Source organism: Phaenicophaeus curvirostris, chromosome 27 (genome assembly GCF_032191515.1).
Source record: "Phaenicophaeus curvirostris isolate KB17595 chromosome 27, BPBGC_Pcur_1.0, whole genome shotgun sequence".
NCBI classification, from domain to species: Eukaryota; Metazoa; Chordata; class Aves; order Cuculiformes; family Cuculidae; genus Phaenicophaeus; species Phaenicophaeus curvirostris.
This window is the reverse complement of record NC_091418.1, coordinates 1,943,668-1,959,860: the sequence shown is the minus strand read 5'-3', so window position 1 is coordinate 1,959,860 and position 16,193 is coordinate 1,943,668. Positions and strand designations below refer to the sequence as shown.

Here is a 16,193-nt window from a genome sequence, read left to right as displayed (position 1 = left end):
CTGGGGATGCGGCACAGTCGCAGAATCACAGAATTACAGAATGGTTTGGGTTGGAAGGGACCTCAAAATCCAGCCAGTTCCACCCAGGGACACCTCCCACTGGATCAGGGGCTCCAAGCCCCATCCAACCTGGCCTTGAACCCCTCTGGGGATGGGCTGGAGGAGCAGAGGCTGTGGTGCCACCTCCTCTGTGCCATCTGGGAGGACACGGTGGGGTGAAATCTGGCCCCACAGCCTGGGAGCACAGAGCACAATGTGGGGACATGTGAGTGCCACCCCAGGGCTCCTCGCCAAGAGCCACCAAGGCAAGGGATGCACCCACCACGCTCAGGACATCCCGGGACACCGTGCCACCTTGTCTCAATATCCCAGGAAGGTTTGGAAGGATGAGAGCAGCACTCGGAGGCAAGGGCACAGGCTTTACTTTGCAGACAGAAGCAAATCCAAAAGCAAATCCCGCTCCTTTATTGCAAGAACTGTGGGAAAGCCACGGTGCCGAGTGGAATGAGCATCCCCGTGCTGGGGCGGCTGTTCCTGGGTTGCACGCCAGATGAGCTTGAGGAGAGATGCCTGAGCATCCCGCCTGGAAGGTAATGCAGGGATTACGGGGACGGTGACATCCCCATCCCGCTGTCCTGACCCCGGGGCTCTCTAAGCCCAGTACACGGGGACGGCGCTGCAGAGGATGTTTACGGTGGTGCCCAGCATGGAGCGGTCAGCCAGGGGCACGGCGTGGTCCCCACTCTCCTTCATCTCATCCTGCAGGAGAGAGGACACGGAGGGGATGCCAACCTCGCCACCGCAAGCCCAGCATCCCCGCTCTCGGGTCCGGCTGCCTGGGATGCAGGGACGGACTCAACCCCATCCCAGAAGCATTGCCCCCGCTCACCTGCCGCTGCTGGAAGGTCTTGGTGACGGCATCCAGCCCTGGGACGCTGTCCTTCTCCACGCGGGTGACGTAGCAGGCGCGGTGCTGCCAGGTCCTGTAGCCGACCAGCAACTGTTTGCAGACAGAGCTGGGTCACCTCGTCCCTGTCCCTGCCACCCACCCTGCGGTGTCCCCAGGCTGCCCGCACACCTTCTCGTAGTCGTACACCACCATGGCAGAGGCGTTGAGCCCGTCCCGCACGGCGAACGTCCCGATCCTTTCCTTCTTGCTCATGGAGAGGTGCTGAGGGGTCCCCTTGCCATCCAGGCCATGGATGGTCATTCGCAAGACCTGTTGGGTGGAGGTGGATCAGGGACCTTTCTGGGGTCTAAACCTCATCCTCGTGTAGCTCCAGCAGCCGGTGCCGAAGCCAATCCTGTCCCGTGGCTTCCTCCCCTCACCGTTTCGGCGTGCATCTCGGTGATGTGCAGCCCCAGCAGGAGGAAGGCAGCGATGACCACCATGAAGATGACCAGCACCGCCACCGCGACCAGGAGGCTCTTGAGCTGGTCGGAGGCGCAGGGCTGGCTCGGGGAGGCCGTGTACCTCTGGGGACACAGGGAGGCACCCGGCTGAGCCGCTGGCGTGGGGCTGGGGAAAGGAGCCGGCGCTCAGCCCCACGCCGGATCCCTGGGTGAAGCCATGGGTGCTCCTTACCGGAGGGGCCTCTTCCATCAGCGCCTCTTTGGAGCTGTCGTCCATCTCGCCCTCCCTCGCCGTGTGGCTCCTGTCCCTTTGCCAGCTGGAGCTGGGGGCATTTATAAGGTCCTGGGTGGGTGGGAGGAGGCTGAGGCCCCTCCGAGGTGCCACTTGTGCTTTGTTTGCTGAGCCTGGAGAGGAGCCGGGGCGCGGGTAGGAACCTCCAAGGGCCTTTTCCCAGCATTTGGCTGGTTACGGGGTGGGGGCAAGGCAAATATAGGGCTGGCAGAGCGTGTCCACCCTCCACACCCAACCCAAGGCTCTGGGCACCCTTAGCATGCGCCCCTGGTGCCTGCAGCGCGGTGCATGTGCAGCTGCAGCCCCCCCCGCCCCAGCGCGGGGAATTTGCTGGCTGGGCTCATTGTTGGCCGGGATCTCCGTGCCTGGAACAGGATGGACGGACGCCCAGTGCCTCCCGCCACCTGGCAGGGAGCTGGCGAGGGCGCTCGGGTGGGAGAGCTGCGGCGGCATCACCTCTGCGGGTACCATCCTGTCCCCCATCCTGCGAGCTCCCACCACATCCCGCGTGCATCCCCGTGTTCGCACGCTGCATGCGAGCGAGGACACGCACGCACACGGATGCTCGCGCTGTCACTCAGCCCCATCCCTCCCTCCCTCCCTCCCGCAGCAGCAGCAGAGCATGATGCGCTGCAGAGCAGCGGGCTGCGTGCCGGCATCCTCCGCCACCACCGTCGCTTCCCCTCCGCACTGAAATCTCCAGAGAAGGGAAAGAGGAAAAACGCTTCGTCGCAGCTCCCAGGCGCAGCAGGAGGAGAAGGATCAGCTCTGCGGGAGAGAGCAGGGCTAGGCCGAGGAGATGCAGCGCGGCAGGAGGATGCTGAGGGGCCAGCTCTCCGCTCTCCTCCTCTTCCTCGCCTTGGCCTGGCTCTGGCTGCCAGCCGGGGGTCGGCGTCCCCCGCGGCCACCCCCTTGTCCCCCCACCTGCTCCTGCACCCGCGACACGGCTTTCTGCGTGGACTCCAAGGCTGTGCCTAAGAATCTCCCTCCGGAGGTCATCTCGCTGTGAGTCCCCCGTGCTGGGATGGGGATGGGGAGCAGGTGGGGTCCCCGGGGTGCCGCGCTGGCAGGGGCTCCAGGCTGCCTTGGGGTGGCAGGGACGGCCTCTTCGTGCTGCCTTGGTGGCAAACGCGTGGTTGTGTGGGGTACGGGGGGCTCTGGGTGGGGGGACAAGGGGGCTGGGGACACGCCAGGACTGGTCCCCGCATCCTGCTGTGGTGGCAGGGATGGAGCTGGGCTGCAGCTCTTCCCCACCGCGCTCCCCGTCTGCTGTGACCTTGGGGAGCAGAGCCCCAAGGGGACGCGGCTGGAGGGTTCCTGGGGACACGGCGCTACTCTAGGACCTTGCACAGGTGTGAGCAGTGGATGTGTGTGTGTAAATGCGTGTGTGCACGCGTCTTTGTATGATGCCGACTCACGCCGGGTGTTGCTGCAGGCTGTGGGGCGGGTGCCAGCCCAGGATCCGTGCTGGGAATGCTCTTCCATGGGTGACCCTGCACCCAGCAGCCATCCCTGGTGAGCAGGGGTACACGCCGGGTGGGAGCAGGGACAGAGCCCCCTCCCCACAAGAAGGATGTTGAGGCTCTGGAGCGAGTCCAGAGAAGAGCAACGAAGCTGGTGAAGGGGCTGGAGAACAAGAGGAGCGGCTGAGAGAGCTGGGGGTGTTTAGCCTGGAGAAGAGGAGGCTGAGGGGAGACCTCATTGCTCTCTCCAACTCCCTGAGAGGAGGTTGTGGAGAGGAGGGAGCTGGGCTCTTCTCCCAAGGGACAGGGGACAGGATGAGAGGGAATGGCCTCAAGCTCCGCCAGGGGAGGTTCAGGCTGGACATTAGGAAAAAATTTTTCACGGAAAGGGTCATTGGTCCCTGGCAGAGGCTGCCCAGGGAGGGGGTTGGGTCCCCTTCCCTGGAGGGGTTTAAGGCACGGGTGGATGAGGCGCTGAGGGACATGGGTTAGTGATTGATGGGGATGGTTGGACTCGATCCGGTGGGTCTCTTCCAACCTGGTGATTCTATGATTCTATGAGGCTTCATCTCCCCCACAGGACGATGGTGAATGCAGCCTTCACGGAGATCCGAGAGGCAGCCTTTGCCCACATCCCCTCGCTGCAGTTCCTGTACGTCCCCCACACCGGTGGCCGCGGATCCCAGTGCCACGCCTGTGCCCGACCCTTGCGTTGATGTCTCCTCCCTCTCTTTGCAGCCTGCTGAACTCCAACAAGTTCACGCTGATCGGGGACAACGCCTTCACTGGCCTCTCCCACCTCCAGTACCTGTGCGTGGGGTGGGGACGTGGGGATGGGGTCACGGGGGTGGGGATATGGGGATGGGGATATGAGGATGGGGACATGGGGATGGGGATATGGGGATGGGGACATGGGGATGGGGATATGGGGATGGGGACATGGGGATGGGGACATGAGGATGGGGATATGGGGATGGGGACATGGGGATGGGATATGGGGATGGGGATATGGGGATGGGGACATGGGGGTGGGGACGTGGGGGTGGGGGCTGGGGATGGAGACACAGGGATGGGGGTACAGGGATGAGGACACATGAATGGGGACACAGGGCTACATGGATGGGGACACAGGGATGGGGACAGTCCTGGGGAGGGCTCCGGAAGGGCAGGGGTCCCCATAGGGACTGATGCCCTTGAGGTGGCTCTGCCACCACCTCCTCCCATCCCAGGTTCATCGAGAACAACGACATCCAGGCTCTCTCGAAGGGCACCTTCCGTGGGCTCAAGTCCCTGACCCACCTGTGAGTACCTGGCGTCCTGCGTTCCCTGGGGACACAGGGATGGCTCTTGTCCCTCCACTGTGACCAGGGCTGTGTCACCTCCGTGGCCACTCTTTTCCCCCAGGTCCTTGGCCAACAACAACCTCCAGACACTTCCCCGGGACCTCTTCAAGCCACTGGACATCCTAAGCGACCTGTAAGGCTGCTGTGGCTCCAGGGACCCCGAGAACATGGGGCTGGGGAGGGGGTGACATCCCTGTGCTCGGGGTGCTCTGCTCGCTCCAGGCTGGGTGCTGGGGGTGACTCGGTGCCACCCTCGGCAGGGACCTGCGGGGCAACACATTGGCCTGCGACTGCAAGATCAAGTGGCTGGTGGAGTGGCTGGAGAGCACCAACACCACGGTCCCCGCCGTCTTCTGCAGCAGCCCCGGGCAGTTCGAGGGCCAGCGGATCCGCGACCTGGCGCTCAGCGACTTCCAGTGCATCACCACGGGTAAGAGGGGTCGTGGCTGCCCCTCGCCCCGCTCCCGGGCTCCCTGCCCCTCACTTCCACCTCTCCCCACAGACTTCGTGGTGCACCAGGTGCTGCCCTTCCAGTCGGTGTCAGCCGAGCCCTTCACCTATGCCAGCGACCTCTACATCGCCTTGGCGCAGCCCGGATCCAGCAGCTGCGCCGTCCTCAAGTGGGACTATGTGGAGCGCAAGCTACGCGACTTTGACCACATCCCCGGTAAGGTTGGGGTCCTCTCGCTGGGTTGGCACCTCCAGTTGGGGTGATGGAGCCGTTGATGACGTGCTCCTGCCCCGCAGCTCACTCGGCCGTGCACTGCAAGCCCATCGTGGCTCAGGACCAGCTCTACGTGGTGGTGGCTCAGCTCTTCGGCGGCTCCTACATCTACCGCTGGGACACGGCCGTGGACAAGTTCATCAAGATCCAAGACATCGACGACCAGAAGACCCGCAAGCCCAACGACATTGAGGCCTTCCAGATCGAAGGCGACTGGTACTTCGTCATCGCCGACAGCTCCAAGGCGGGTTCCACCAGCCTCTACCGCCTCAACCAGAACGGCTTCTACTCCCACCAAGCTCTCCACGCCTGGCACCGCGACACCGACGTGGAGTACGTGGAGAACGACGGCAAACCCCGGCTGATCATCTCCAGCAGCTCCCAGGCGCCCGTCATCTACCAGTGGAGCCGGGCGCAGAAGCAATTCACGCTGCAGGGGGAGGTGGGGGAGATGCTGGACGTGCAGATGGTGAAGCACTTCAAGGTGAAGCGGGACCAGTTCCTCTGCCTCAGCCGCTACATCGGCGACTCCAAAGTGGTGCGCTGGGAAGGGCAGCGCTTCATCGAGCTGCAGACGCTGCCGTCCCGCGGCTCCATGGTGATGCAGCCCTTCTCGGTGGAGCAGCGGCAGTACCTGGCGCTGGGCAGTGACTTCTCCTTCACCCACGTCTACCTGTGGGAAGAGGAGAAGCAGAAGTTCTCCAAGTTCCAGGAGCTGTCGGTACAGGCGCCGCGGGCTTTCCGCTACGTGCCGGCTGCCGACGTGCAGCTCCTCCTGGCTCCCAGCTTCAAGGCCAACACGCTGGTCTACCGGCACGTGGTGGTGGACCTCAGCCTCTAGCAAGGAGGCAAATCCCGGGCTGCTCGCGCGGCCCCGAGGTGGCTTTTGCCTCCCCCAAGAGCCGCCTGCTCCCACCCCGGGGACACGCATGCGCCTGGCAGCCCCTTCCTCCTGCCTGCAGCTGGTTTGGCCCTGTGGTCACCGCCTGGGGACAACGCCCTGGGTTCACCTGCCCTTCAAAGCACCCAGACCCTGGTCCTGCTGCCAGGAGAAGCCACGGGCCTCAGTTTCCCCCCTGGAAGACCCAGTTTCCCCCCTGACACTCCCAGTTTCCCCACGTGCAGCACCCACAGGATGCAGGCAGGAGGGGGGATGCAGGCAGGAGCTAGTGGCTCGTGGCAAGGAGGTCTGGGGACACGGCAGTGGGGTGGCAGACAGGGATGTGCATGGGCAGAGCCAGGGTGGATGGGATGTTCAGGGCGAGTGGGATGCTCCTAGGTGGACGTGGATGGGATATTTGAGGTGGATGGGATGCTTGAGGCCAGTGGGATGCTCCAAGGTGGACATAGATGAGATATTTGGGGCAGATGGGATGCTTGAGGCCAACGGGATTCTCCTAGGTGGACATGGATGGGATACTCGAGGTGGATGGGATGCTCGAGGCCAATGGGTTGCTCCTAGGTGGACATGGATGGGATACTCGAGGTGGATGGGATGCTTGAGGCCAATGGGTTGCTCCTAGGTGGACATGGATGGGATACTCGAGGTGGATGGGATGCTCGAGGCCAATGGGTTGCTCCTAGGTGGACATGGATGGGATACTCGAGGTGGATGGGATGCTTGAGGCCAATGGGTTGCTCCTAGGTGGACGTGGATGGGATATTTGAGGTGGATGAGATGCTTGAGGCCAATGGGATGCTCCTAGGTGGACGTGGATGGGATATATGAGGTGGATGAGATGCTTGAGGCTAATGGGATGCTCCTAGGTGGATGTGGATGGGATATTCGAGGCAGATAGGATGCTTGAGGCCAGTGGGATGCTCCTAGGTGGATGCAGATGGGATGCCAGGAGTGGGTGGGATGCTCCGAGATGGATATGGATGGGATGCCCCCAGGCAGATGGGATCCTCCAAAGCGGACGGGATGCCCTGAAGAGGACGGGATGCTCCAGGCTAGCAGGATGCCACCGAGATGGTCCCACCACCCGCAGAAGCAGGACTGGCCACCTCCCATCCCAGTTTGTGCCCATCCAGCAGCTCCCGCTGCCCCTGCGCCCCCGCTGCTGGGCAGGACGCTGCGTGCAGCCGCCCCCGGGGTGTAGCGCCTGCGGAACGCACCCCACAATAAACACACTGTGACCCCCAGCCCTGCCTGTGTCCCCCACGATCTCTGCGCAGGAGTCCCTGCCCCCCAGCTGCTCCAGCACCTGCTCCACCACCCAACTGGTTTTCCAGGGGAGCATTTCCCTGTCCGCCAGGGACATAAATATGCATGGAAAAAACCACCAATTAAGCTCACAAATCAAGGCAACAAGCACCCCGGGGCACAACCAGCTTTTGGGAGCTGGGTTTGACCTTGGTTGCTGCAGGGCCTGAACCTGCTGCCTTCCCTGGTGCAGCCCCCGCAACGGGATCCAGCCCTGCCCTGCAGCCCAGGGCATTAAACGCTTCTGTGCCTCAGTTTCCCCATCCCACCAGCTGAGTGGGAAGCACAGGAGGGCGTTAAATGCTTCCGTGCCTCAGTTTCCCCATCCCACCAGCTGAGTGGGAAGCACGGGGAGCAGCGTAGGGGGCTGCTGGCACCTTGACAGCGGCCGTGACTGGGGTTGTGGTGCTGGGATGCCCTGGGATGGAAAGGGGAAGGCGGTAGCAGGTCCCTCGGGGAGGACTTTGAGCCCTGCTCTGGCTCGGGGAGGAGGAAGCAGCTCCTATTTTCTCTTGAGCATCTTGCAGGGATCCCCACCCTGGCCCTGGTTCAACCAACACACCCAAAGCAGGCACTGAAGGTTAAGCGCACACGTAAACCCAGGTGAGGTGCGCCAGGGAGGGGATTTTGCAGGGGTTGAGGCTTAACCCCGCTGAATCAACACCTCGGGCTGGTGCCAGCACCTCTGACTCCCTCGGCATCACCCAGCAGCGCTCCCACCTCCACCCAGAGCCCCAGCGCACCCAACCCTGCCCTCTCCCACCCCTGGAATTGCAGGGACACCTCCCACTGGATCGGGGGCTCCAAGCCCCATCCAACCTGGCCTTGAACCCCTCCAGGGATGGAGCAGCCACCACTGCTCTGGGCAGCCTGGGTCAGGACCTCACAGGAAAGCATTTCTTCCTAAGATCTCATCTCTCTCTCTCATCCTTCAGCTCAAAACCGTTCCTCCTTGTCCTCTCCCTGCCCTCCTTGATCCAGAGCCCCTCCCCAGCTTTCCTGGAGCCCCTTTTAGCTACTCTAAGCTCTCCTTGGAGCCTTCTCTTCTCCAGGCTGAACAACCCCAACTCTCTCAGCCCATCCTCATGCAGGAGGCATTTATCATGTGCTAAAACATCTCCTATGGATGTATGGGAGGTGCTCCAGCACCCCAGGGCAAGATGATGGGATCATCTCTGTGGCCTCCTCTGGCCTCGCACCAACAGCTCCATGTCATCAATGTGCTGAGGACTCCAGAACTGGACCCAGGGCTCCAGGTGGGTCTCACAGAGTGGAGCAGAGGGGCAGGACCTTCTCCATCCCTGCTGGTCCCATCGCTTTGGATGCGGCCCAGGGAGGGGGTTGAGTCACCTTCCCTGGAGGTGTTTAAGGGACGGGTGGATGAGGTACTCAGGGTCATGGGTTAGTGATTGATGGGAATGGTTGGACTCGATGACCTGTTGGGTCTTTTCCAACCTGGTGATTCTATGATTCTATGATTCTATGATTCTGTGATTCTATGATTCTGTGATTTCTGGGCTGCAATCACACATTGCCAGCTCCTGCCGAGCTTCTCCTCCACCAGCACCCCAAATCTTTCCCTTTGAGGTGCTTTAAAACAAAAAAAAGAACGCCAACCCACCTATTTTTGGGGGCAGCACCCATGACGCACCGGACCCCACCCCTGGACTTTGGGACCCGGCCCTTTTAAGGGCTGGCGTTGCCCTTTTAAGAGGCGGCGTTGCCCCTTTAAGAGCCGCCGCTCCCCATTGAGGGCCGTTGTTGCCGTTTTAAGAGCGGTGGGGCCCACCGGGGCGTTGGGCGCTTGCGCGGAGGCCGCAACATTCAAGTTGCCTTCGCGCCGCTGGGGAGGAGGGGGGTGGGGATAGAGGTTTTTTTGGGGGGGTTGAGGGGTTTTAAGGAGTTTGAAGGGGTTTGTCCGGCTGCGGCTGCAACCATGGTGTCCTGGGTGCTCAGCAGATTGATTGTGTGAGTGGGGGTCCCGGGGGGTGGGGCTAACTGGTGTTGGGGGGCCCTAACTGGTGTGGGGAGGGGCCTAACTGGTGTGTGTGGGGCCTAACTGGTGTGGGGGGGGCCTAACTGGTGGGGGGGAGGGGGGCCTAACTGGTGGGGGGGGCCTAACTGGTGGGGGGGAGGGGGCCTAGCTGGTGTAGGAGGGGCCTAGCTGGTGTGGGGAGGGGGCCTAACTGGTGTGGGGAGGGGGGCCTAACTGGTGGGGGGGAGGGGGCTAACTGGTGGGGGGGAGGGGGCCTAGCTGGTGTAGGAGGGGCCTAGCTGGTGTGGGGAGGGGGGCCTAACTGGTGGGGGGGAGGGGGGCCTAACTGGTGTGGGGAGGGGGCTAACTGGTGGGGGGGAGGGGGGCTGACTGGTGGGGGGAGGGGATTTAACTGGTGGAGCGGGGGTCTGATTGGTGTGTGGGGAGGGGGTCTGACTGGTGGGGGGGGTCTGACTGGTGTGTGTGTGGGGATGGGTCTGACTGGTGTGTGGGGAGGGGGCTAACTGGTGTGTGGGGAGAGGTGGAGGGGGGGATCTGACTGGTGGAGGGGGGGATCTGACTGGTGGGGATTGGGGATTTAGGATGGAGAGGGGGATGTAAGGTGGAGGGAGGGTACCTAATGGGGGGGGGGCACCCAGTGGGAGGGTGGGGGTGAAAGGGGGGTACCTAGGGGAGGAGGAGGGGGATGCAGGATGGAGAGGGGGGGTATCTAATAGGGAGGGGTGCAAGGTGGAGGGGTTGGGGGGGCGCCTAGTGGAAGTGGGGGGGGGTACAGGGAAGTTAGAGGATGGAGTGGGGGGTATTTAGTGGAGGGAGGAGGATGCAGGGTGGAAGGGGGGCGTTCCTGGTGGAAGCAGGGGGGTTGGTTCAAGGTGGGGGGGATGCAGGATGGAAGGTGGGTATCTAATGGGGGGGATGCAGGGGGTTACCCGATGGAGATGGGGGGTGATGGGGGGGATGCAGGGTGAAGGGGGGGATGGAAGGTGGGATATCTAGTGGGGGGGGGATGAAGGGTGAGGAGGTTCCTGGGGGGATGCAGGGTGCGGGTATCCCGTGGAGGGGAGCGTTGCCTGGTTTTGGAAGCGGGGGTGCTGCAGGGGTGCCTCTTGCTCCCTTGGTTTCTGCGCTGTGGCTAGCTGAGCTGGGTACCCAGTAGCCCAGCACGTGAGGGACACCCTGCAGCTGCGAGACGGGGGGGGGCACCCGCATCCCCCTCCCCGCTGGGATGGGCTGACCCGGAGATGTGGGGCGCTGGATTTTGGGGTGGCACCTGGCACCCCAATCCTTCCCTCAGCGGGTGCTGAGCCTCCCCCGGCTGGGCTGGGCCTCCTGCCGCCTCGACAGGTCTGGCCGGTCCCCACGGAGGTGGGCGAGGGTGTGGGAGCGACACCGGGATGCTGCCGCTCTATTTATTTTTATTTTGCTGAAGCTGGGATGGTGCTGGAGGGGCTGAAGGTGAAGCTGCGGCGCTGGGGGAGGCAGCTCTGCTGGTCGCTGCTGCTGCTGCTCTGCGGCGGCTGGCCCGCCTGCCTCACCCCCCCTCTCCGCTACAGGCTGCTTTTTGGGATGCTCTACCCTGCCTACGCTTCCTACAAGGCTGTGAAGTCCAAAAACATCCGGGAATACGTGAGTCCGGTGGCTGGGCAGCTCCTCCTTCGCCCCATGGGGGCTGGGGGCTCCTTCTTTGCTCCTCCAGCCCCAGGCTGATACGTTCTCCCGCTCCGCTCAGGTCCGCTGGATGATGTACTGGATCATCTTTGCGCTCTTCATGGCCACCGAGACCTTCACGGACCTTCTCATCTCCTGGTGAGGCCGCTGTGTGGGTCAGCGGGTCTGCTGGGGTCCCCGTGCGCTGGGAGGTGGAAGGACGGCTGCATCTCTGGCTCCATGTGTGAGGAGACGGGCATCGGCTGCTCCTCTGTGGGTCTCCAGGCCTGGGGGTACGGAGAGAGGCACCATCCATCCCACAAAGGACCAGGAGGTGCCCTTGGACCCGCTGGTGTCTGCTTGTCCCCATCCCCAGCACAGGGAGGACATGGAGCTGTTGGAGCGAGTGCAGAGGAGGCCACGGAGATGATCCAAGGGGTTGGAGAACCTCCTGTATGAGGACAGGCTGAGAGAGTTGGGGTTGTTCAGCCTGGAGAAGGCTCCAGGGAGACCTTAGAGCAGCTTCCAGCACAGAAAGGGGCTCCAGGAAAGCTGGAGAGGGGCTCCTGATCAGGGAGAACAGGGAGAGGGGGAGCAGTTTGAAGCTGCAAGAGGGGAAATTGAGAAGAGATCTTAGGGAGAAATATTTTGCTGTGAGGGTGGGGAGGCCCTGGCCCAGGTTGCCCAGAGCAGGGGTGGCTGCCCCATCCCTGGAGGGGTTCAAGGCCAGGCTGGATGGGGCTTGGAGCCCCTGATCCAGTGGGAGGTGTGGAACTGGATGGGCTTTGATGTCCTTTCCAACCCAAACCATTCTGTGAGTCTATCACCTTCTCCCCATCTCCATCAGGCTTCCCTTCTACTACGAGATCAAGACGGCCTTTGTCATCTGGCTGCTCTCCCCCTACACCCGCGGTGCCAGCCTGCTCTACCGCAAGTTTGTGCACCCCACGCTGTCCCGCAGGGAGAAGGTGAGGGCTACCTGCCTTTGGGGGTGACCCCACACCCTCCGGGGGTGCTGCTGAGGGGGCTGAGCAGCATCCTGAGCTGGTGATGCTACCAGGGTTGTCTTGGCAGGAGATCGACTCCTACATCATCCGGGCCAGGGAGCGCAGCTACGAGACGATGATTCGCTTTGGCAAGAGGGGACTCAACATTGCAGCCACCGCCGCGGTCCAGGCGGCCACCAAGGTACCAGGAACCAGCTGGGCTGCTCCACTCCCCTATAGGATCCTGCGTGGGGTGGCATCAGTGGGGTGGGTGTTGGAGGGGGGTCTCTGGGTGCAGAGCCCTGGCTTGTGGGTGCCTGGCCCTGCGTTTGGGTGCTTTGGGAAGCGAGTCCCAAAGCCCTTTTTTCAGGATGAGGATGGGGAGGCCCAGGTTGCCCAGAGCAGTGGTGGCTGCTCCATCCCTGGAGGGGTTCAAGGCCAGGTTGGATGGAGCTTGGAGCAACCTGATCCAGTGGGAGGTGTCCCAGCCCATGGCAGGGAGGTGGAACTGGCTTTGAGGTCCCTTCCACCCCAAACCATTCCATGATTTGTTCTCTGATTCCATCCTTTGTGTCCCCCAGAGCCAGGGCGTGCTGGTCGGGCGGCTCCGCAGCTTCAGCATGCAGGACCTGCGCTCCATCCCCGACGATGCCCCCGTGCTCTACCAGGACCCGCTGTACCTGGAGGAGCAGGAAAACTGCCAGCAGCTGCGGGGTGAGCTTTAGGGGGGTGTCTTGGTTGTGGGGGGGCTCCAATCCAACCCCCGGGGGTGGCACGCCAGGAGCTGTCACGTGTCCCCCTGTCCCCAGCCTACGGCATGCCCTCGGCCGGGGGGCAGTACGGGAGCGAGACGGAGGATGAGGAGCTCTGGTCGGATTCGCAGCTCTCGCCTGAGCCTTTGCCGCGCGCCCGGGGCTCCAAATTCCTCGCTCGAAGCCAGAGCCTGCCCAGGGTGAGGAAGAAGACATCAGCCAAAGAGGTACCATGGGGTGGGGTGGGATGGGACGGGATGGGATGAGGGGGACCTGACCCATCCCTCCCCTTGCCTAGGGCTCTTCCCGACTCTTGCGCAGCCGGATCAGGAAGAAAGTGGTGGCTCCGTCGGAGCAGGAGAGCTGATGGCCCCGGGAAAACCCTTTGCCAAGAGTCTTAACACGAGTTTGCTGCTGCAGCAGCAGGAGAGAGCAACGGTTTGAGCCCCCACTTCCTTACACTGTAAATGCCTCCTCTGACCTCTGCACCTCTGGCTGCCTCGGGAAGGGGGTGTAGCTGCTCCCCACGCTGCTGCTGCCTCTGCCCCCTCCTGGACCCCATCGCCGTGGGTCTTTAGGGGTGCTAGAATCACTACAGGCTTTGCAGGGGAGCCCCATCCTCGGCTCGGCATCCCTGTGGGCCCTCCCTCTCTCCTGCTGCCACGGTGCCTTATTCCTGACACCCCCTGGGACCTGGCGAGGGGCTGTGCCTCGTCCCAGCTCTCCTCTGAAGCCAAAGATGCAGCCTCTGACCAGACACCCCCCACCTCACACGTTCAGACTGACACCCCCACACCTGAAACCAGGGTGCTGGTGCCTGAGAGTGCCCTGGCTGGCACCGCGCGGCTTTTAATGTTCCCCCCTCCCAGACAGAGCGTTTTATATGTGGTAAAATAAACGTTATTTCAGACTTTCGGAAGCAGGAGTCATCCGCTTTGCTTAAAATCTGTCCCCTTCCCCGGGAGCTGGGGTGCAGGGATGCTGGGGTGCAGGGATGCAGGTCCAGGTGTGCTGGGGTCCAGGGACGCAGGTCCAGGGATGCAGGTCCAAGGATGTTGGGGTGCTGGGGTGCAGTGATGCAGGTCTAGGGGTGCTGGGGTGCAGGGATGCCTCGCAGCCCCTTCGTGCAGTAGCCGTGTGCCCCACAGCGTGGCAGCAGCAGCCGCTGGCACACCCGTGTCCCCGGCGCTCAGCCAGTGCTGCAGACAGATGTCCCTGTCCTGGCCACCAGCCCTGGCTTGTCCCGCCAGTCATGGGCACCTGCCCTCTCCCTGCAGGGGCTCCCCAATCTCTCCCAAGGCTCTCGGCTCCCTTTGCCCCTTCCCCTGGGGACTTTGTCCTCTTCCCAGGGTGGCACGAGGTGACGATGCTGCTCGCGTTGCCTCTCCTGCCCCCAGGAGCCCTCCTGTCCCCCGATGCCCTGCTCTCTGGCATCAATCCTCTCTTTCCCAATCCTTCCTGCCTTCACCCCTCAGGCCACCTTTATTTTTAGCCCCCTGGCTGCTTTTATGCTTCTGAGGGTCTTCCCAGGGCAGCGAGAACGCCTGCAGCCTCCTCGGGGCAGCAGCCGCCCCGCTGCGGAGCTGGGCAGGGGTTGTTGGAGCAGCTTAGGTGGAGGTGGCTGGATTAGCCGTGTAAAACTGTCTCAGAGACGATTACTTAAAGCGGTGGAGAAGGAAGGCTGGGTGGGGACAGCGCTAGGGCCAAGGGGCTGCCCCGTAATCGCTTTAAAGCCGCTTAGGGAAAGCGGTTCCTCCAAGGATACGTCCCGGGGAGGCGGCTGGGGGTGCCTGGTGGGGATGCTGAGCTGAGCGCTGGGGTCGGAATCATACAATCAATGTCTGGAGTTGGAAGGGATGATCGAGGGTTGCTCCTTTCATAGAGTCGTGGAGTGGTTTGGGGTGGAAGGGCCCTCAAAGTCCATCCAGTTCCACCCAGGGACACCTCCCACTGGGTCAGGGGCTCCAAGCCCCATCCAACCTGCCCTTGAACATCTCCAGGGATGGGGCAGCCACCCCTGCTCTGAGCAGCCTGGGCCAGGGGTTTTTTTCCTAATGTCTAATCTCAATCTTCCCTCTTCAATTTAAAGCTGTTCTCCCTCATCCCATCACTCCAGGCCTTTTAAAATGTCCCTTCCCAGCTTTCCTGCAGCCCCTTTCAGGACTGGAAGCTGCTCTAAGGACACCCTGGAGCCTTCTCTTCTCCAGGCTGAACAACCCCAGCTCTCTCAGCCTGGCCTCATACAGGAGGTTCTCCAGCCCTTGGATAATCTCCGTGGCCTCCTCTGGCCTCGCTCCAACAGCTCCATGTCCTCCCTGTGCTCAGTACTCCAGAACTGGACCCAGGGCTCCAGGTGGGTCTCACAGAGCGGAGCAGAGGGGCAGGATCCCCTCCCTCCCTGCTGGTCCCTCTGCTCTGGATGCAGCCCCGGACACGGGTGGCTTCTGAGCTGTGAGCGCACGTTCCCAGCTCATGTTGAGTTTCTCATCAATGAGCATCTCAAGTCCTTCACTGCAGCAGCATCAGACCCTGAGCATCATCTGCCCCGCGGATGGGAGCTCAGTGGGGACCCAGCGTGGGGAAACTGAGGCACGAGAGCTAAGAGAGCTGGAAAGGCAACCAGGCGCCTGTTTTGGCCCAAGCCCCGTGTGTTCCCCGGGGGAGAGAAACTCAAGGAGGGGACGAAAGCTGCAGCCCCTTGCAATGCCAGCGCTGATCCCAGCTGTGTCAGCTCGCGAGCCTGTGCCAGGCTGCAGTCAGCAAAGCTGTAATCTCCCTCGCCTGGCAGCGCCCCAGCCCAGCAATTACGTGGCTGACCTCAGTTTCCCCGGCCGGGGCGATGCTCCCTTCCCCGGGGGACTGAACCCCGGCTGGCACCGCTGTGGGGTCACCCCCCTGCACCCCACGGTGAGCTCTGTCCCTACCGGAGCGGGGGGAATTGTCCCCCTGGGGTGGCAGGAGGTCACGTAAGCCGGGTGGCTCGCGGCCCCGTAAGCAGCTTCCCCACGGGGGAGGCATTAGTGGGAGCGAGGGTCAGGTCACTGCCCTCGGCCAGCAGCTCCTGCCAACTGCCCCCAGCCCCGTGCGCCCCTCTGGGGGCTCCCCTGCACCCCGAGAGCTGCCAGGGACAGGGGTGATGCAGGGGTGTCCCCTTCTCCCTTTCTTTCCCCACCTTCTCCCCCTATTTTCTTTCTTCCCCCCCTTTCTCCCCCTACTTTCTCTCTCTTTTCCCCCTTCTCCTCCTCTTTTCTCTCTTCTCCCTCTTCTTCCCCTCTTTTTTCTCTCTTTCTTCCTACTTCTCCCCCTCTTCTTTTTTTACTTCCCCCCTTCTCCCCTTCTTTCCTCTCTCTTCCCCCTTCTCTCCTTCTTTTCCTCCTTATTCCCCCTATTTTCTCTTTCCCCTCCTTCTCCCCCTCTTTTCTCTCTTTTTT

At 62.5% G+C, this 16,193-nt stretch overlaps 3 protein-coding genes across 4 annotated transcripts; 2 read left to right on the top strand and 1 right to left on the bottom strand.

The window, feature by feature from the left end:
• Positions 1-407: 407 nt before the first annotated feature.
• On the bottom strand, positions 408-1,631 carry SFTPC (surfactant protein C). Its single transcript, XM_069877654.1, has 5 exons — positions 1,586-1,631; positions 1,330-1,476; positions 1,079-1,219; positions 890-1,000; positions 408-759 (listed from the first exon to the last, which is right to left on the bottom strand). The coding sequence occupies exons 1-5, from the start codon at positions 1,628-1,630 to the stop codon at positions 652-654; spliced, it is 552 nt and encodes a 183-aa protein (XP_069733755.1). The 5' UTR covers position 1,631; the 3' UTR covers positions 408-651.
• Positions 1,632-2,262: 631 nt separating this feature from the next.
• LGI3 (leucine rich repeat LGI family member 3) lies at positions 2,263-6,016 on the top strand. Its single transcript, XM_069877595.1, has 8 exons — positions 2,263-2,650; positions 3,689-3,760; positions 3,847-3,918; positions 4,338-4,409; positions 4,513-4,584; positions 4,712-4,881; positions 4,954-5,118; positions 5,199-6,016. Exons 1-8 carry the CDS (start codon positions 2,445-2,447, stop codon positions 6,014-6,016), a joined length of 1,647 nt encoding a protein of 548 aa, XP_069733696.1. The 5' UTR covers positions 2,263-2,444.
• Positions 6,017-9,296: 3,280 nt separating this feature from the next.
• REEP4 (receptor accessory protein 4) lies at positions 9,297-13,674 on the top strand. 2 transcript variants are annotated; one of them, XM_069877643.1, is made up of 8 exons: positions 9,297-9,349; positions 10,931-11,003; positions 11,107-11,183; positions 11,872-11,992; positions 12,099-12,212; positions 12,592-12,724; positions 12,820-12,962; positions 13,061-13,674. In XM_069877643.1, the coding sequence occupies exons 1-8, from the start codon at positions 9,318-9,320 to the stop codon at positions 13,127-13,129; spliced, it is 762 nt and encodes a 253-aa protein (XP_069733744.1). In that variant the 5' UTR covers positions 9,297-9,317; the 3' UTR covers positions 13,130-13,674. The 2 variants fall into 2 exon arrangements, with proteins under 2 accessions (XP_069733744.1, XP_069733743.1); XM_069877642.1 differs by having other exon boundaries at positions 12,820-12,989.
• The last annotated feature ends 2,519 nt before the right edge of the window (positions 13,675-16,193 follow it).

Bases quoted from the DNA above. Each gene is read 5' to 3' on its own strand.
- LGI3 (XM_069877595.1), top strand. From the start codon at position 2,445: ATGCAGCGCGGCAGGAGGATGCTGAGGGGCCAGCTCTCCGCTCTCCTC. The intron at 2,651-3,688 runs GTGAGTCCCCCG...TCTCCCCCACAG, and splicing joins CCTCCGGAGGTCATCTCGCT to GACGATGGTGAATGCAGCCT. The intron at 5,119-5,198 runs GTAAGGTTGGGG...CCTGCCCCGCAG, and splicing joins CGACTTTGACCACATCCCCG to CTCACTCGGCCGTGCACTGC.
- REEP4 (XM_069877642.1), top strand. From the start codon at position 9,318: ATGGTGTCCTGGGTGCTCAGCAGATTGATTGT. The intron at 11,004-11,106 runs GTGAGTCCGGTG...CGCTCCGCTCAG, and splicing joins CCAAAAACATCCGGGAATAC to GTCCGCTGGATGATGTACTG. The intron at 12,213-12,591 runs GTACCAGGAACC...TGTGTCCCCCAG, and splicing joins CGGTCCAGGCGGCCACCAAG to AGCCAGGGCGTGCTGGTCGG.
- SFTPC (XM_069877654.1), bottom strand. From the start codon at position 1,630: ATGGACGACAGCTCCAAAGAGGCGCTGATGGAAGAGGCCCCTCCG. The intron at 1,477-1,585 runs GTAAGGAGCACC...CTGTGTCCCCAG, and splicing joins TGATGGAAGAGGCCCCTCCG to AGGTACACGGCCTCCCCGAG. The intron at 1,001-1,078 runs GTGTGCGGGCAG...GTCTGCAAACAG, and splicing joins TGGTGTACGACTACGAGAAG to TTGCTGGTCGGCTACAGGAC.